Source organism: Erpetoichthys calabaricus, chromosome 2 (genome assembly GCF_900747795.2).
Source record: "Erpetoichthys calabaricus chromosome 2, fErpCal1.3, whole genome shotgun sequence".
Taxonomy (NCBI): Eukaryota; Metazoa; Chordata; class Cladistia; order Polypteriformes; family Polypteridae; genus Erpetoichthys; species Erpetoichthys calabaricus.
In genome coordinates this window covers 334,511,502-334,532,561 of record NC_041395.2, presented here as the reverse complement: position 1 = coordinate 334,532,561, position 21,060 = coordinate 334,511,502, and the positions used below count along the sequence as shown (strand labels likewise).

At 42.9% G+C, this 21,060-nt stretch overlaps 1 protein-coding gene across 2 annotated transcripts in view; it reads left to right on the top strand.

Moving 5' to 3' along the window:
* LOC114645641 (immunoglobulin superfamily member 22-like) overlaps window positions 1-21,060 on the top strand; it is a 207,265-nt gene that overhangs the window by 76,634 nt on the left and 109,571 nt on the right. For both annotated transcript variants that reach the window (XM_051923400.1, XM_051923399.1), the window contains exons 8-10: window positions 775-888; window positions 9,757-9,919; window positions 16,960-17,235. In XM_051923400.1, the coding sequence (XP_051779360.1) occupies window positions 775-888; window positions 9,757-9,919; window positions 16,960-17,235 (553 nt within the window). The remainder of the gene's footprint in view (window positions 1-774; window positions 889-9,756; window positions 9,920-16,959; window positions 17,236-21,060) is intronic.

Here is a 21,060-nt window from a genome sequence, read left to right as displayed (position 1 = left end):
AGTTTATTATTGTTGTAACAGTCGGGATTATGGCATGAAGGCAGGATTTAAGTAGTGTGGTGGGGATGGGGTCCAGTACACAAGTAGTCGGCCTCATCTTATAAAGCAGGTCATTAACAAACGCAAATGTGACTGGTGAGAACTTAGAGAAGGAGCTGGATGGAGTGGGAAAACAGGGAGAGATATAAACAGATGATGTATTTATGTTGGTTGAATTATTTAGATCTTTAATTTTGTTACGGAAAAAGTGGAGGAATTCCTCACAGAATTCAGTAGAAGAGGTAGTTGGACCAGATGCGGGTTCGAGTAGTTTATTAACTACAGAGAACAAAACCCTTGGGTTATCATGGCTACTTTCTATTATTCTGCCATAATGGGTGTTCTTGGCAGAAGTTAGTGCTTCTCTGTAAGCTCTTTGGTGGTCAACATCCTGTACTGGTGATGAGAATTTTTTAAAGGTATAGGGCATTTATGGAAGACAGATGAGCATTTTATGGAAAAAGAATTAGTGATGGCCAAAAATGAGCCTTTAGTACATTAGGGCGAGGGAGTTCATGGATAACAAAAGCTGAGCATGGCTGAGACATTAAGGACTAAAAGTCAGAAGACCTGTATGCCTACAGTGTCTACCTGTTTCATTAAAAGAATACTGTATAGTTTATTGTTGCTTTTGACAATATAAAAATATTATTTATTGATGATTGATCTTGTTGTATTTATTGAATTGTTGTTGTTTTTTTTTTTGCTGTATATTTCACTGATTGTCGTATTCAGATGGTCAAAGTTCTGAAACCGCTTGAGGATATTGAGGCCAAGGTGGACACCACAGTCATTTTTGACACCATCCTTGAGCTTAGAGACCCCAACACTAGACTGATGTGGTTTAAGGTATGACATTAATTTTACCTTTCATACATGGTCTGTCTATCTATCTATCTATCTATCTATCTATCTATCTATCTATCTATCTATCTATCTATCTACAGTGCATCCGGAAAGTATTCACAGCGCTTCATCACTTTTTCCACATTTTGTTATGTTACAGCCTTATTCCAAAATGGATTAAATTCATTTTTTTCCCTCAGAATTCTACACACAACACCCCATAATGACAACGTGAAAAAAGTTTACTTGAGATTTTTGCAAATTTATTAAAAATAAAAAAATTGAGAAAGCACATGTACATAAGTATTCACAGCCTTTGCCATGAAGCTCCAAATTGAGCTCAGGTGCATCCTGTTTCCCCTGATCATCCTTGAGATGTTTCTGCAGCTTAACTGGAGTCCACCTGTGGTAAATTCAGTTGACTGGACATGATTTGGAAAGGCACACACCTGTCTATATAAGGTACCACAGTTGACAGTTCATGTCAGAGCACAAACCAAGCATGAAGTCAAAGGAATTGTCTGTAGACCTCCGAGACAGGATTGTCTCGAGGCACAAATCTGGGGAAGGTTACAGAAAAATTTCTGCTGCTTTGAAGGTCCCAATGAGCACAGTGGCCTCCATCATCCATAAGTGGAAGAAGTTCAAACCACCAGGACTCTTCCTAGAGCTGGCCGGCCATCTAAACTGAGCAATCAGGGGAGAAGGGCCTTAGTCAGGGAGGTGACCAAGAACCCGATGGTCACTCTGTCAGAGCTCCAGAGGTCCTCTGTGGAGAGAGGAGAACCTTCCAGAAGGACAACCATCTCTCCAGCAATCCACCAATCAGGCCTGTATGGTAGAGTGGCCAGACGGAAGCCACTCCTTAGTAAAAGGCACATGGCAGCCTGCCTGGAGTTTGCCAAAAGGCACCTGAAGGACTCTCAGGTCATGAGAAAGAAAATTCTCTGGTCTGATAAGACAAAGATTGAACTCTTTGGTGTGAATGCCAGGCGTCACGTTTGGAGGAAACCAGGCACCGCTCATCACCAGGCCAATACCATCTCTACAGTGAAGCATGGTGGTGGCAGCATCATGCTGTGGGGATGTTTTTCAGCAGCAGGGACTGGGAGACTAGTCAGGATAAAAGGAAAGATGACTGCAGCAATGTACAGAGACATCCTGGATGAAAACCTGCTCCAGAGCACTCTTGACCTCAGACTGGGGCGACGGTTCATCTTTCAGCAGGACAACGACCCTAAGCACACAGCCAAGATATCAAAGGAGTGGCTTCAGGACAACTCTGTGAATGTCCTTGAGTGGCCCAGCCAGAGCCCGGACTTGAATCTGATTGAACATCTCTGGAGAGATCTTAAAATGGCTGTGCACCGACGCTTCCCATCCAACCTGATGGAGCTTGAGAGGTGCTGCAAAGAGGAATGGGCGAAACTGGCCAAGGATAGGTGTGCCAAGCTTGTGGCATCATATTCAACAAGACTTGAGGCTGGAATTGTTGCCAAAGGTGCATCGACAAAGTATTGAGCAAAGGCTGTGAATACTTATGTACATGTGATTTCTCAGTTTTTTTATTTTTAATAAATTTGCAAAAACCTCAAGTAATCTTTTTTCACATTGTCATTATGGGGTGTTGTGTGAAGAATTCTGAGGAAAAAAATGACTTTAATCCATTTCGGAATAAGGCTGTAACATAACAAAATGTGGAAAAAGTGATGAAGTGCTGTGAATACTTTCTGGATGCACTGTATCTATCTATCTGTCTGTCTGTCTGTATATAGTGCCTTTCTATCTATCTAGTTAGCTATCAGATTTAATAGTGCAGTTTGTCAATACTTTGATCTTAGATAACAATAAGACCAATTTGAGTTCTATGGCTAATCTGGGTGTGTTGTTTGATTCATAAATCTCTTTTAATGCTCCACTACAGTAAAAGCCATTCGTAAATCTGTGTACCTCCATTTAAAGACCACTGCATGAATTTGCCTTTATCTTTCACTGCTATTAAAATTCAAATTTCCACTGTTCTTGGCCTCTCTTGTTTGTGTTAGTGTAACTCCTGGCCTAGTGGTCTGCCAGAGCAGCGTTATCCCGAGTGCTACGGCAGGCCCGCACCTAGGGGGGGGACAACCATGACACTTGTTAGGGGCCCTAGCTAGATAGGGGCTCGCCCTTTTTCGAGTTTTTTTTTTTTTTCTCGAAAGATCCTTTATTATCAAGAAGGGGCGCGTCGACGTCATACAGCGGTCTCCGGTGGGTACGATCTCGGATCTAGTTGCTTTGAGTTTGAACTCCATTTCTGTCATCCGTTGAACCGTGGAAAAATGCAAGACTGAGAGCTTCAGCGGCATTCTCATAAAGGCTGTCCCGTGTCCGTCATCAAGATAACATACGCAAGTCGGAATGAGTGCCGGTGGCAGTGCGGCAATGTTTATGCTTAGTCTCCACCTTTTGCCTTCGCGAATACTGGAAGTTATTCATTCAATGCTGGACAGTTGCACTCGCAGTCGTGTGAGTATTAAGAGTTAGGGCCTACTGTTCCGTGCATGCTTTGAGTTAGACTTTACAAAAGTTTATAATTTGGCATTATTTCATTATTATGTGAATAGTGAAGAGAAGCGCCTATCTGCGTTAATTTTGTATTTGGACTTTTGGTCTTAACAGCGGCTGTCATCAGGCTCACTCAGCAGTCAGAGATAGGTACGCGCGCTATTGTACAATACATGCATTGTAATTTAATTTTGTTTAGTTCACCAATCCAGTAACACGGACATGATATAAATTGAACTAGCATGTTTGGTTTACAATATATTTCTAATACCACCATCGCTTATCGTTATTTTACATATAGGATCCAGATCGTAAAAAAGTACAGTATGCACTACCAACATAAATCTGGGTGCCAAAAGCGAAAGGAAAAAAAAGAGCAGAAGAAAAAAGATGAAGAATTAAAGGACAAAAACTTACTTCTCCGGTATTTTGAAAAACCTGTGTCGTCGAACAATGACAATTCCAGTGGTAGTGCCAATATTGAAAACGATAATAAAAGCCCGGACAATAAAGGTGGTACATCCCAAGTATCTGTGTTATCCAGTAGTCCAGACGGACATGGTTTTCGAAATTAAGTGGCATTTTAAAATATACGCACATATTTGAAACACGAAAGGGGCCCAAACTCTTGTCAGCTGCCTGGCGCCCAGAATTTCCTAGGTGCGTGCCTGGCTATGGACCTCAGCTGTTCACCTTTTGACACATATATAATGTTGCGAATAAGATCCTGTTTCACTCCATATTTAAGTAATTCATGATGCCCCCCCCCTTTCCTAAAGCCTGTTCATTTAAACATTTTATTTTGTATTCTTTCAAGGCCTTATGTCATAAGTCTCCTTCATATTTATCAGTGTTAACAAGTCATTGTGTGCCTAACAGAGCTCCTTTCTGCTCTGATGGTCATCTCTCTATTGCTTACTGAAGCTTATTACTGCCACTTGAAAAAAAAAACTATTTGCATTATTTCACAAAAGAAATGTTATTTTGCAAATATCTTGTGGTATTTTGCAATGATCGTTGCATTATTTCACAAAATTATCAAGTTATTACTTAAAAGAAATTCCCTAATGAGGTGGGTATCCTTTGATAGTTAGTGAGGAGTACAGTAGGGATGAGTATACAGTACATGCGATCGAGTGACAAGAACTGAATAAAAGTCATAGGTATATTTTAAAATAATCCTGTATGTGTTGTGGGGTAAATTTAATCCACACAGTTTAGGGTCGCAGGAAGCCAGTAATGACTTAACATATGGCAAGAAGCATCCTGCTGTTGCCGGTAAGATTAGGCACGCAGATCAAGGGAGAGATGAAGAAGCACGTAACTTGCAAGAAAGGGATGCTAAATAAGCAAAAAGCTATATGTGTACATTTTTTGATGTCTCGAGAGCACACAAACCAGCCGTTACATGAATGTGCTAATGATATCACATTTGGGGCATTCCCAGGTGGTTAAGGGTAATTTGCCATAGCAACAACTGATGACAAAATGGTGGCACCTGTGAATAAACAAAATGGCATCACAGGAAGACATTAAAAATGCACAACATTCTCACAAGAATTAGAATCCTTGGGTCAAAAGAAAAACTATGAATGACATACAGATTATAAAAATCTATTCCAAATTTCTCACAAAAAATCAGTTATCAACTTCAGTCATAACAGTCATAATTCAAGAAGGATTGTGAGGCCTCCTAAAGGCTGTATGAAGTCAGGCCAGGCTTTCCTAGTGGTCTCGAACTGACCTCACACCAAGCAGGGTGACCTTCCCAACTCCGCAGGGAGGTATCGGCCTACTCGGGCCCAAACTGGCCTGGCCAAATTCTTAAATATATTAAAACTAAATGCCATTCTAGGTGAAGGAATTGTAAAACCTTTGACTACGAAGAACAAGCTGTAGAGCAAAATGAATGTCATCTCTGACATGTCCACATTGGCCACCTGAAGACTATCTTTGATCTGTTGGACAGGCGCTTGGGGCTTTTTTTTTCCCCATAGTGAGAATTCTTCTGTCATCGACAGTGGAGGTCTTCCTTGGCCCACCAGTCCCTTTGTGATGACAGAGCTCACCAGTGTGTTCTTTCTTCTTCATGATATTCCAGACAGTTGATTTTGGTCATCCTAAGTTTTTCCTGAAGTCTACAATGATTTGATTCTTGTTTTTCCACCTCATGATGGCTTCTTTGACTTTCATTGGCACAGCTCTTGTCCTCATGTTGAACAATGGCAGCTACAGACTCTAAAGGGTAGAAGCAAGCAGAGTGATCATATGAAACCATGAAACCCACCTGAGTGATTACAAACTCCCTGTGACGCCAGGCATTATGGTGCTCTGAAATGGGGGGCCCGTGTAGAAAAAGTGTTGTCATTTCGACATGGTGGGACCGAAATGTATGCAGATGTCCTTAAATGGAAGTCTGTAGTGTGCACTTTAATCGCGATGTCTGAATTGTTTGATTTATAATTTCAAGCTGTGGGAGCAGAGGTGCAAACCAAGAAAAAATATGTCTTTGTCCCAAACATTATGGCGGCCCCTGTATTTCGTGATGTAAAGTACATGACAATACACTTGACCTGCCTAAAGTACCTGAGCCAATTGTGCTGCGTAAACTGGTACTGAGTTACAATAACTTCAGAAAGTCTTCAGGCCCCTTCACGTTTTTCACATTTTGTTGTGTTGCAGCCTTGTGCTAAAATCATTTCAATTCATTTCAAGGAAAAACAGGATTTTAGGAATTTTTGCAAATTTGTTAAAAATAAAAACCTGAAATACCACACCAACACAAGTATTCTGACCTTTTTGCTATTCTTCTTCTTCTTCTTTCGGCTGCTCCCATTAGGGTTTACCACAGTAGATCATCTGTTTACATCTCCTCCTGTCCTCTGCATCCTGCTCTGTTACACCCACCAGCTTCATGTCCTCTGTCACCACATCCATAACCCTCCTCTTAGACCTTCCTCTTTTCCTCTTCCATGGTAGCTCTATCCTTAGCATCCTTCTCCCAATATACCCACCATCTCTCCTCTGCACATGTCCAAATCTGCACAATCTTGCCTCTCTGACTTTGTCTCCCAAATTGAGCTGACCCTCTAATGTCCTCATTTCTAATCCTGTCCATCCTTGTCACACCCAATGCAAATCTTAGCATCTTTAACTCTGCCACCTCCAGCTCTGTCTCCTGCTTTCTGGTCAGTGCCACCGTCTCCTACCCATATAACATAGCTGGTCTCACTACCATTGTGTAGACCAGCATTTCTCAACCTTTAAGTATTTGCAACCCGACAGTTTTTTTGAAACCATAATAAAATTTATTTCTATATTTTTTGATGCCAATACACCGCTACAAGTTTAAAATTTCCCTACGAATAGTGAAATTACGCCACATATGGGAACATTCACGCCCCCTTTTTTGTTACTTCAGGGGGGCGCGCCCCACAGTTTGAGAACCGCTGCTGTAGACCTTCCCTTTCACTCTTGCTGATACCCATCTGTCACAAATCACTCCTGACACTCTTCTCCACCCATTCCACCCTGCCTGCACTCTCTTCTTCACCTCTCTTCCACAATCCCCATTACTCTGTACTGTTGATCCCAAGTATTTAAACTCTTCCACCTTCGCCAACTCTACTCCCCTCATCCTCACCATTTCACTGACCTCCCTCTCATTCACACACATGTATTCTGTCTTGTTCCTACTGACCCTCATTCCTCTCCTCTCTAGAGCATATCTCCACCTCTCCAGGGTCTCCTCAACCTGCTCTCTACTATCGCTACAGATCACAATGTCATCAGCAAACATCATAGTCCACTGGGACTCCTGTCTAATCTCATCTGTCAACCTGTCCATCACCATATACAAAGTACAACGACAGCAAAAGTGCAACGTGCATTCTTTCTCTGATGTAGAACCCTCATCATCCTCTAAGTTCACCTCTCTTATAGGACGTCTTTATGTGAAAACAGCAGTGTCAGATCGGGGGGAGCGTGAACGTGACTGGGAGAATAAAACTGAATAAAAAAAAAAAGAAAGCTAACCTTTACAAGTACCATAAATTTACACCGGCTGTTACAGACTCAAATCAAATGTATGTTTTTATTGTTAAATAGTAAGAACAAGGGGGCTTCACCCCATGCTCGCTTCGCTCGCCTACCCCCAGCATTTTGAACCCGTGCCCGCTGGGCAGCCGTAGTTTCAGACGCGTGTTGTAGGAGCTTGCGTTGTTTTGAACCCGTGCTTGCCCTGCTTCTGCGGTTTGAGACGCGCATTGTAGGCGTATATCCGTCAGTCGAGCTTGTTCGGTTTGAACCCGTGCCTGCTTTGCCTCCGCAGTTTCAGACGGTGGGTCGCGATCGGCGTTTTGTACGATCCCAAGCAGCACATTATTCCTAACTTCACTCCGCAGTAGTGCCACGCACAATATGGCGGTGACGTCTGCGCCTTCACTACGCATTAGTGCCACTCACAATATGGCGGCAACGCCTGCGCCTTCCGTATTATGTCAGGTTTTACCATGCTGTGTAGGCGCCTTTGCCTTTCGTACTTTCCCGCGCATTCCGACGCGCGATGTAGGCGCCTGCACCTTCTGGGTCTGCCTCCGCTGTGTGGTGTGAACGTTTAACTGTCGTTTTTTCTGCCTTTATATTCTGTAGCTCGCTGTGCATGTGTTTCGTGCCTAGGTTTTTTTGAAGCTGTTGCATTCCAGTTTTCATCATCTGTAACCTGCTCTCCATGTGTTTGGCCCCGTTCTTTAACCTCTTTATGACGTTTTACTCTGTTTCCTACTCTGTCTTTTATTTCTGACCTCGCTTTATCCTGCTTGCGGCATGTTGGACGGTTCGTAGTCTCTCCCGTTTCGCTCTGGGGTGGGGAAGCTTTGTGTGGCACCTGCGCACTATGTCTCCTGCGTCCACGGGCAGGTCCCTGCGTCCATATCCGGTTTACCATTCTCGATTAGTAATATGGATAAGAGCAGCTCACTTGTCAAAAGGGAGCCGTGTGGGGTCGAACCTGTGAACTTTTAATTATCAATCAGCAGTTCTTAACGTTGCGGTCGTAGCAAATGCGTGTCTATGTCACACCCTAACGCGGGTTCTTTTTCTGCAGTTATATTCTTGAATAGAAGCGCACTTGTTCTGTTATATTTGTACCTTTTGTGAAAATATTTATTTGATATTTGGACTTCAGGCTTCACACTTCATGTCTACATTTTGTCAATTATTACTAAAACGTGAAAAACGTTTTTGTTTTAACAATGTGTTTACATAGATTGTTGTAGACACGGAACACATATGAAATGCATGTATTTCAAATAACAATCTAGTATTTACTCTAGTCCAGCGTTTCTCAACCTTTAAGTATTTACGACCCAAGTTTTCATAAGTTTTAATCACACCTCCTAACATTTTTTTGAGACGCTAATAAAATTTATTCCTATATTTTTTTGTTGCGATACACTGCTACTAGTTTAAAATTTCCCTACGAATAGTGAAATTACTCTAGATATGGTGACATTCACGCCCTTTCGCGCTTCACAGATTGAGAACCGCTGCTCTAGTCTATACAACTCTAAGCAACTGACACGCAGGTAAACAGACTTGAGCTGAGAAAATTTTGTGCCCATTCTGCGGAGATGGGGAGATGTGATAGCAGGCTGCTTGCTGCCTATCGACACATTCACAAGACAAAAGATGCTGACGGAGAGGTGCAAAGGGATTTAAGGTAGGCCGGATTTACGAGATTTTTCGTAGGCTTTGGTAATTCTAGTGTTAGGGACAACTATGGGAATGCCCTAGAATGGTCCAGCCAGATCACGGACGTAAACCTAATCAAACCTCTCTGGGGAGACCTGAAAGTAGCCATCCATCGATGGTCTCCATCCAACCTGACCGAGCTTGAGAAGATCTTCAGAGAAGAATGGCAGAAAATCCTCAAATCCTGGAGAATGAAGCTTATGGTGTCAAACCCAAGAAGAGTCAAGGCTGGAATAACTGCCAAAGGGACTTTAACTAAGTACTGAGTAAAGGATCCGAATACTTGTGTCACTTTTTCCACAAATTTGCAAAAATGTCTAAAATCTTCTGGGTTACTGAATGTTACTTGATGTAGGAAATAAAAATGAAATGATTTCAGTCACAAGGCTGCAACATCACAAAATGTGTAAAAAGTGAAGGAGTCAGCATACCTTCTGAGTTCACCGTTAAATCTTTGAAAATCCTTTAACACCCACCAGGCAAGTGACATTGTGACCTTTTCCTTAAAAAATAAGCAACATTCAGGTGGTTCTCTTGCCCCTCATTCCTTCCTTCACATCTCTTCTTCCACTACAGGAAAATGAGATGCTGCGCATCCAGTACTCCCTGGGCAAATACGAGATGAAGCAGATGGGAACCAAGTTCATGCTGTACGTTACTGGAGTTACCCTCAGAGACAGTGGCATCTACAGGCTCGAGGTTGGGGACAAAACCTTGACGGCCAAGCTGAATGTCATAGGTGAGTCACAGCTGAGCATGTCACTGGCGTTCAAGACCACCAGCATTGTGTGATTTACTTTTATGTTTCCACATTTAGCCGACTGTTTAATGCAAAGTGGCTTAAAGAAGAGGGTGACGTGTGTGAGGGGCTAGTCAGAAATAAATATTACAAGGGTAGGGTACCAAAGCAGGTGAAATGTGCTCTGGATTTAATACAGTGGGTTCAGCAAATATTCCAAGCCCATTCTGCACACGTTATTGTGTTGCACATTCAGTTTTAAATGGGTACATTTGACATTTTTGTCCCATCAATTTCGATGTAATAACCCATGATGACAACGTGAAGATATGTCTACAGAAATATGTGCCAATGTATTAACAACCACAAACTGAAGTCTCTTTGCTGTGGCACCCCAAATCTCCTTGAGATGCTTCTAGAACTTGACTGGAGTCCACCTGTGGCTAAATTGATTGGACATTATGGCCTGTAAGAGGGTGCTCCTGCTGCCCAAACCCGACACAGACAGACAAAGGACACAAGTTCAGCACACGCTTTTTATTATTGTCTCGTGGGAAACACCTTTCCCCGTTTCCCACCTGTACAGCACAGTTCAGAGCACCAAAAACACTCCTTTCTTCTTTTCCTTTCTCTTTCTCTCCCTCTCTGTCCACCTCCACTCCTCCTGGCAAGCTTCATCTTCCTTCCTCCTGACTCTGGCTCCTGGAGTAGTGGCAGCTGGCTTCTTTTATAGGGCACCCAGGAAGAGACCTCCTTCTGGCAGTGGTTCTGGGTGAGTCAGAATTGCTGCCACATAGGGCTCAGCAGTACCTGCAGCACCCCCTGGTGGCGCACACGGAACCCAAGAGGGCTGCACCAAACTCCAACTCCCATGGAGCCTTGTAGGAGTCTGAATAACCGCTGCAACCCAGGGGGGCTACCATCTATTGCTCGGGGGGGAGGTAATGTTCTGAACATGTTCTCTCCCCTGGTCCTTCCAGTATAGAGGCGTCCTGGCTGGTTAAGGGCCCTGCCTGTCCGGCAGAACAAGTAAAACTTGCTGGAATTTGCTGAAGGAAGGATGTTGGCCTGTGCTGTTTAGGTATCCATCTTGTGCAAACCCCCAAATCACCCTGCACTATGGCCTGTGCAGATCCATAGCTGATATCCAAATGTGCACCAACAGCAGACAACATAATCCGTCGGTGGTCTTCACTGATAAAGGCATTCGCCATGTCGATGTGGGCTTGTGTGCGCAATATTGATGGTCGACCAAATCGAGCTTCATTGGTTACTCTTGTTCGATCCTTTTTAAAATTTCCTATCCATTCATAAACTTTTCATTGAGTCCCACGGTTTTTACTTCCATACTGTGTAGCGGGGCCACATAGTTAGTGTTGTAAATGTCAGTTCTGAGTGCGTCTCGTTTCATTGTCCTGTTTACTGTTTGTATGTGTATCAGTTAATGCCGTCCCCGTAAAGGAGGACGGATGATGGAAGGAGACCACAGCCACAAACCTGGAATACACCTGTCCTTAATTAATCAATCACAGCTGTCACAGGACTATTTAAGCCAGCAGGAGGAGAAGGAAGGGGAGAAGAGAGAAGGAGATTTTTTTTTCACATTCACGACCACGAGCCATCTGTACCTGTTATTTTCCACATCGCGCATTTCCATCCAGTTTGTTTTTCCATCCGCTGGACTTGCTTCAAGGACCTCATCACGAGAGACCCCGGGGTCGGAGTTAATCATCCACCATGCACCGAGGATTCACGGTGAGGCTGCTCCATTTTTTCCGGGGAGAATCAAACGACTCATTTTCACTAATTCAGTCAACCGCATCCAGGACAGTTTCTTTATTACCGGACTCACGTTCACATTCATTTCCATATATCGTTCAATTTTTGTTATTCATGTTGTGTGTTTATATGTTACGGGGCAAGGGAGGGTTTTTGTTGTATTTATATTTGGAGGTGTCTTGTTGTTGCTGGGGTGGAGGGATATTTATATTTATATGTTTTCTATTTTTTGCATGTCTTGTTTCATTTAATACATTTAATCCGTTTAATTTTACATCCTGTTTTTGTACTTATCTTTTCACCGTCGATTGTGGGGGAAAAGTTTAATTGGTTAGAAGTACGGCTTGATAGTTAGATTATTTCTCAGTCAATCATCCAGGCCACTGGTCTTGGAGGTGTAGCTGCCGGCTGGGTAAAGGGGTCGGCCGTTACAACTGAGCCAACATCCTTCAGTGAATTTCAGTAGGTTTCACTCCCTCTGCCCAAAGAAATCTGAGTACAACACGTTGATCATCAATGGGCAATACCTGGGAGTGCAGCTGGATGATAAGTTGGACTGGACTGCCAATACTGATGCTCTGTGCAAGAGTTTCAAGTTTCAAGTAGGCTTTATTGTCACTTCAACCATATACAGTTAGTACACAGTGAAACGAAACAACGTTCCTCCAGGACCAAGGTGCTACATGCAACATAAATTTACAACATAAATTAACAGAAAAACTAAACTAGCTAACTAAGAGGCCTAGTTAGCTGGCTAGCAGAGACAAGACAGATTGACCTAACATAAATTACCTAACATGAATTACAACATAAATCAACAAAAAACTAACTAACTATCTAAGGAAGACTTTTTTTAACCAGACAGCAGACAACAAAGTGCACGTGCAATGTGCAAACAAAAGCAACAAGTGACAGTGCGACAAAAACACAACGTAACATAATAATATGGTGTTGTGGTGATGAGTTGAGGTAGTGGAGAAACAGTAAACATTCCTTAGTTTAGCAGCAAAAAAAAATTAGGAAGTAAAGAAGTTAGTGCAAAAAGTAGACCAGTAATGGATATTGTGCAAAAAAAGAAAGCATTTACAGGTTGGTGTGTACGATAGTTTGGTAGTGTAGGTCAGTGTGTTTGCGCTTGTGTTGATTAGTCAGTCCAATCTCAATGTTTTGAGGTAGTTAAGCTAAGTGATAATGTTTGTGTGTGTGTGTGTGCGTGCGTGTGTGTGTGTTTATCAGTCCAGTCCCTTTTTGTTGAGGAGACGGATGGCTTGTGGAAAAAAGCTGTTGCACAGTCTGGATGTGTGTGCCCGAATGCTTCGGTACCTTTTTCCAGATGGCAGGAGGGTGAAGTGTGTGTGAGAGGGGTGTGTCCAATCAGCCACAATGCTGGTGGCTTTGCGGATGCAGCGTGTAGTGTAGATGTCTTCAATAGAGGGGAGAGAGACCCCGATGATCTTCTCTGCTGTCATCACTATCCGCTGTAGGGTCTTGTGGTCCGATATGGCACAATTCCCAAACCAGACAGTGATGCAGCCGCTCAGGATGCTCTCGATAGTTCCTCTATAGAAGGTGGTCAGGATCGGTGGTGGGAGCTGGGCCTTTCTCAGTCTTCTCAGAAAGAAGAGACGCTGTTGGGCTTTCTTGTGTAGGGAGCTGGTGTTGAGGGACCAGCTGAGGTCCTTCTCCAGGTTGACGCCCAGGAATTTGGTGCTGTCGACGATCTCCACAGAGGAGCCGTTGATGCTCAGCGGAAAATGGTCTCCTCGTGTCCTCCTAAAGTCAACAACCATCTCCTTTGTCTTGTCAACATTCAGAGACAGGTTGTTGTCTTTACACCAGTCCGTTAGCCCCTGCACTTCCTCTCTGTATGCTGACTCGTCGTTCTTGCTAATGAGACCCACCACGGTCGTGTCATCAGCAAACTTAATGATGTGATTTGAACTGTGTGTTGCTACACAGTCGTGAGTCAGCAGTGTGAACAGCAGGGGACTGAGCACACAGCCTTGTGGGGCACCAGTGCTCAGTGTGGTGGTGCTGGAGGTGTAGTTCCCGATCCGTACTGACTGAGGCCTTCCGGTCAGAAAGTCCAGGATCCAGTTGCAGAGGGAGGTGTTCAGGCCCAACAGGCTCAGCTTCCCGATCAGTTGTTGGAGGATGATCGTGTTGAATGCTGAGCTGAAATCTATGTACAGCATTCGAACGTATGTGTCCTTCTTGCCCAAGTGTGTGAGGGCAAGATGGAGTTCAGTGGAGATGGCGTCGTCCGTTGAGCAGTTAGGACGGTACGCAAATTGCAGTGGGTCCAGTGAGTGGGGCAGCAGCGTCTTGATGTGTCTCATGACGAGCCGCTCGAAGCACTTCATGATGGTGGGTGTAAGTGCAACAGGACAGTAGTCATTGAGACAGGACACAGAAGACTTCTTGGGCACGGGTACAATGGTGGTGGCCTTGAAGCATGTGGGAACGACGGCGCTGCTCAGAGAGATGTTGAAGATGTCGGTAAGAACATCTGCCAGCTGTTCTGCACATTCTCTGAGCACTCTGCCTGGGATGTTGTCTGGTCCAGCAGCTTTCCGTGGGTTGACTCTGCGTAGAGTTTTCCTCACATCTGCTGTAGTGAGACACAGCACCTGGTCGTTCAGAGGAGGGGTGGTCTTCCTCGCCGCCACGTCGTTCTGCCTGTCGAACCGAGCGTAGAAGTTGTTCAGTGCATCTGGGAGGGAGCCGTCACCGTCACAGGCAGGTGATGTCGCCCTGTAGTGTGTGATGGCTTGTAAGCCCTGCCACATGCGCCGTGTGTCGCCGCTGTCTATGAAGTGATTGTGGATGGCCCGAGAGAGTTTGGCCCTTGCTCTTCTAAGGGCCACCTTGTCTCCCACTTTGAAGGCAGAGTCTCGGGTCCTCAGAAGTGCACGCACTTCCGCAGTAATCCACGGTTTCTGGTTGGGTCGTGAGATGATGTTCTTGGAGACAGTGACGTCATCGGTGCACTTACTGATGTAGTTGGTCACTGATGAAGTGTACTCCTCCAAGTCAGTGAAGTCGCCGTAAGTTGCAGCCTCCCTAAACATGTTCCCAGTCAGTGCTCTCGAAACAATCCTGAAGAGCAGAGATGGCTCCTGCTGGCCAGGTTTTACTTCCTTAGAAGGCTGGCATCTTTCAACATCTGCAATAAGATGCTGCAGATGTTCTACCAGACGGTTGTGGCAAGCGCCCTCTTCTACGCGGTTGTGTGCTGGGGAGGCAGCATAAAGACGGACGCCTCACGCCTGGACAAACTGGTGATGAAGGCAGGCTCTATTGTAGGCACGGAGCTGGACAGTTTGAGATCCGTGGCAGAGCGACGGGCGCTGAGCAGACTCCTGTCAATCATGGAGAATCCACTGCATCCACTGAACAGGATCATCTCCAGACAGAGGAGCAGCTTCAGCGACAGACTGCTGTCACCGTCCTGCTCCACTGACAGACTGAGGAGATCGTTCCTCCCCCACACTATGTGACTCTTCAATTCCACTCGGGGGGTAAACGTTAACATTATACAAAGTTATTGTCTGTCTGTATACCTGCATTGTTAGCACTCTTTAATTTAATATTTTCTTTATCAGTATGCTGCTGCTGGAGTATGGGAATTTCCCCTTGGGATTAATAAAGTATCTATCTATCTATCTATCTATCTATCTATCTATCTATCTATCTATCTATCTATCTATCTATCTATCTATCTATCTATCTATCTATCTATCTATCTATCTATCTATCTATCTCACAGCAGAGCATCCATGTTCATTTGACCTGCTCTTCCAGATAGACTAACAACGGAGCGTTGCACTGTGGGTGTTTAAATTACTGTCATATAGCGGGACCGTGGCTCTAAACGAATGGCCAGTTTTTAAATAAATAATCACCGCACTTGTGGCTTAAGGAGGGGATGTGGTAGTGTGGCTGGAGGGGTTCCCAGGTGCGATGCGGGCACGGGCATTTCCGCACTGAAATGCACAGATGCCGGATCGCCCGTGTCTGTAATTGATGCCGGAATCTGCTAATCGCCACACTTGTGCCTCGTCCCCATTATGAAAAGGAGAAGCACGAGTGAGGAAGGGGAGAACAAAAGAGAAAAAGAAATGGACGGAGGTTAAGGAGAGAAGAAGGCAGGAAGCCATAAAGTCTCTAAAGTCCTCCTGTCTACCACCCTACTTGGTCACTTATTCCAAATATCTGTGGCTCTCTGTGTGAAGAAAAACCTCCTAATGTTTGTGTGAAATTTACCCTTAACAAGTTTCCAACTCTGTCCCCATGCTCTTGATGATCTCATTTTAAAGTCACCATCGTGATCCACTGTACTAATTCCCTTCATAATTTTAAACACTTCAGTCAGGTCTCCTCTTAATCTTCTTTTGCTTAAACTGTAAAGGCTCAGCTCTTTTGAATCTTTCCTCATAACTCATCCCCTGTAGCCCTGGACTCATCCTAGTCGATCTTCTCTGGACTTTCTCTAGTGTTGTGGTGTCCTTTTTGTAGCCTGGAGACCAAAACTGCACCCAGTACTCCAGATGAGGCCTCACCAGTGTGTTATAAAGCTTGAGCAGAACCTCCTGTGACTTGTATTCCACACATCAAGGCGCTATATAACCTGACATTCTGTTAGCCTTCTTAATGGCTTCTGAACACGTTGGACAGTTGATAGTGACAAGTCCATTATGTCTCCTAAATCCTTCTTTTAAGGCGTACTTGTGTATTCAGATTAGAACATTAGAACATTCGAGATAAGAACAGGCCTTTCAGCCCAACAAAGCTCACCGGTCCTGTCCACTTCATTCTTCAAAACAACATCAAGTTGAATTTTGAAGGTCCCTACAGTCCTTCTGTCTACCACACTACTTGGTCACTTATTCCAAGTGTCTATCGTTCTTTGTGTATAGAAAACTTTCCTAATGTTTGTGTGAAACGTACCCTTAACAAGTTTCCAACAGTGTCTCCGTGTTCTTGATGAACTCATTTTAAAGTCACCATCTCAATCTACTGGACTAATTCCCTTTATAATTATAAACACTTCAGTCAGGTGTCTTCTTAATCTCTTAAACTGAAAGGTTGAATTCCTTCATTCTCTCATCATAGCTTCTACTCCGTAGAATTCCATACCATTACAGAGGTCATGTGAAGATCTATAACCGTTAGGACTGACTAATGTGTCCTTAGATAACATTTTCGCCATTTTTTTTCAAGCATGTTAGCTTCATGGTATCTTTTGTGTCTTTCCTCAGATGAGCCACTGAAATTCCTCACTGAGCTCAAGCCACTCCGCGTGACTGAGAGGCAGACGGCCGTCTTTGAGGTGCGCCTCTCCAAGAAGACGGATCTGCCAGTGCTATGGAAGGTGAAGGGCAAGGAGCTGAAGAGGGACGAGAAGTTTGATGTGTCAGTGTCCGAGGACGGCCTCACCTACACGATGAAGATCAAGGATGTGCGCCACAGTGACATTGGGGACTACTCCCTGTGCATCGGTGACATGGTGGCCTCCACACAGCTCTTTATTGACAGTAGGTCCACAATTATCTTCAAGTCAGAGCATCCTCAGAGAAGCCTAGAGAAGGCGTTGGAAACATTTCAATAGATTTTCATGAAAAACACTCATTGGTGTTCCACCCTTGAAAGCTGAAAGTGTTTTAGAGGGTCTTTCAGCCTCTTCGTCAATAGGCATGCATAAGGCAGTTTGAGCAGCCGGGCCATACTCAGAACTCTTAAAGCACCCCGATATGTATCATCAGAATTAAGACAGGTAGACCTTCATGATACTGAGGGACTCAAATAAGGGAATGTAGAGTGTGTTTGGACTGGACAAGCGCCGGGTCACGGCAATATAGGTACATGACCAAGGGGTTTGAGCAAAAATCACCCGTGACCTGAAATCTCAGCTCTGGGTTATGCGCAGTGTTACCTGTCATTATTATTACTGTCAGACGTCCATTCCATTTCCAGACCCGTTTAATCCACCATAAACTACCAAGAAGTAAAAGGCAATAAGCAAGAAGCAGCTTTGGACAGGATGCCAGTTTACCACAGGGCACAGTCACACACATGCCAACCACACACCATTTAGAGCCATGGCTGTATGATTGATGATAGCCTTGAGTCACCCTGGCATTAGGAACGACGCCATGTTGTCCTCATTAGCACTACTGTTTAAAACAATTAGTCTATTTATATAGATTATGTGGCACCTAAAACACATTCATAAAGTATATCAAAAGATAATGAGTTTCTTATGATCAATTATTTTATTTATAAATTTATTATATAGCGCCCTTCACTATAAACACACCTAAAAATTGCTGTACCCAGCAGCTGTTATATTATATAGCACCATTTATTATAACCACCAACACAAAGTATATTACTACAAAGTCTTTAAATTATATAGCGCCTTTCACCATAAACACAATCACAAACTCTTTTACCAATCATTATTTATTTTATATAGCACTTTTCACTATAAACATGATTACAGTGTTTTATAAAAGTTTTTCTTTCTGTTTTGTTTTAGTTTATTTTTAACTTTTTGTATTATATAGCACCTTTCACTTTGATGCAACACTTTATCTTGTTTAATCTGTCATCATATAGCGCCTTTCACTACACAAAGTGTTTCACCCTACAATATAGTACAGCACTTTCACTATAAACACATTCTCAGAAATCTCTCTTTTTTTTTTTAATATTTTTATTTTATTAATTTTCATTGTAATCATTCCATACAAACAGATCAATTTATAACCCAACAAATTTGAAGACAAATCAAACCCCACCCCTGAGAAGGAGAGCTTAGCTAAAGGAAAATTGCTTTAGGCTTTTTAATAAGGCAACATTAAACAAAAGAAAGGGAGAAGTAAATATATATGTAGATGGAGAAGGGAGTTAAATGCGGTAAAAGTATTTCTCTTATTCTAAAATAATATTGATTAAATCCTGCCAGATTTTGAAAAAATTTTGTACAGATCCTCTAACTGAAAATTTGATTTTTTCCAATTTCAAATAATATAAAACATCGGTTTCCCACTGACTTATCAGAGGAGAATTAGGATTCTTCCACTTTAACAAAATAAGTCTGCGTGCCAAAAGTGTAGTGAATGCAATCACAGTTTGCTTGTCCTTCTCCACTTCAAGTCCATCTGGAAGAACACCGAACGCAGCTGTTAATGGGTTAGGAGGGATTGTGACTCCAAGGCTGTCTGAGAGGCACTTAAAAATTTTTGTCCAAAATGATGTTAGTTGGGTGCAGGCCCAGAACATGTGATCCAGTGAGGTAGGAGCTTGGTTGCAGCGCTCGCAGGTCGGATCCTGGCCTGGAAACATTTTGGACAGTTTTAAGCGAGACAGATGAGCTCGATATATAATTTTTAGTTGAATAATTCTATGCTTTGCGCATATAGAACTCGAGTGAATTCTCTGCTTTGCTACCTTCCACTCCTTTTCTGATATATTGATTAAGAGATCTTCTTCCCAATGTCCTCTTGGATCTTTGAAAGGTAGGGACTCTAATAAGATTTGATATATTGCGGAAATAGTGTTTCTCAGAAATCTCAAAGTGTTTAACTAAACGTTGTTATATTAAGTAACACCTTTAAATATAAATACAATTGCAAACTGTTTTACCAGTCATCGTTTATTTTATATGGCACCTCTCACTTTAAGCACACAGTCCTTCACTACAGAGTCTTTAAATTATGTAGCACATGCATGTTAGGTGCATTGGCGATTCTACATTGTCCCTAGTGTGTGCTTGGTCTGTGGGTGGGTGTGTGTGCGCCCTGCCCGGGGTTTGTCTCCTGCCTTGCACCCTGTGTTGGCTGGGATTGGCTCCAGCAGACCCCCGTGACCCTGTAGTTAGGATATAGCCGGTTGGATAATGGATGGATGGATGGATGTTACTATGAATATAATCACAAAATGTTTTATAAAACGATCACTTTTTTTACTTTTTGTGATCAGTTTACTAATATAAACTTTTAATATTATATAGCACCTTTAACTATTAACACAATCACAAGAAGTTTCATAAAACATTATTTTTTTAATTTATTGTGATCAGTTTATTTTAGTTTGTATATCATATAGCCCCTGTTACTATTAACACAATGACTGTTAATTAACACAATCTCAAACTACCAAACAATCAGTTGTTATATTAGCATGCACATCTCTCTATTATAATAAAAAAATCCTTGGACGAGACGAGACTTTTTCAGAGAGATACGGTACTTTCACATCCCGCGAGATGAGACTTTGTGACGGGAGATTTAACCACGTGGGGGCCAGAAATAAAAGAGTAAGTGACAAAGTAGAACGTCGTAAAGAATTCAAAACATTGGTGCGGTACACATGCAGAGCAGGTTAGGGATAATGGAAGTACAAAAGTTCGAAAGTCTCACTAAAATGATAGTAAAGATCGCATTAGTGCAAACAAACGGAAAATATTACTTGGTGAAATAACAGAACAACGAAAAAAAAATGGTTTGGATTTAAACTTTAAGTTGGAGACTCGTAGATCATCTAATAGATGTTGCCATCAGGGAAAAATAGTGTTTCTTCCCAATTAAGAGGCATATCCGCGAGAATTAAAAGATTTGTTGTTTGGTGAAAGTGAAATCCACATACGTGAGCGGCAGAGATGTGAAGTTGCTGGAGTGTAGCGCAGGCCGGGAGGGGTTGGCGAGCAAAGCAAGCAGGGGGCAAATGATAATGATTAATGATCAAAAATTTTTTTTAAATCTACTTATACGTTTTATATTATATAGCACCTTTCACTATTAACACAATCTCATACTGTTTTATGAAGCAATCATTGGTTATAATTTATAGCTGCTTTCACTGTGAATACAATTTCAAACTGTTTTACCAATCATTCTTCATATTATACTGTGTACACTTATATATATATGACGAATTTGAGTATCCACCCAAATATCAGATTGTGATCAGAACTATGATTGTAATACTCTGATCTACACTCTGTCTAATTATCGAACCAGCTACCAATGGTGCAATGTCTGAGGCTGTGTAACCATCCAAATAATTAGATTGTAATTCAGACCTATGCAGATATATATACAAGGAAGCAGAGAAGTGAAGCACAAAAACAAAAACCTGTGCAACAAAATTGGGCATGTGGTGGCCCAACAGAAAACATGTGTAACAACTGCCTCTGAAGGCTTCTCAAAATATTCAGGTCTACTGAGTGGGTCTGTGTCTGGGAGCTCATTCTTGCAGGAGTCAGTTCCTCCAACTGAGTCCTCAGATCCATACCGTCCTGACTGGAAGGGGTGGGGCTTAACTGAGTGGGGGCATGACTTGGGTGCCCTCTTTGG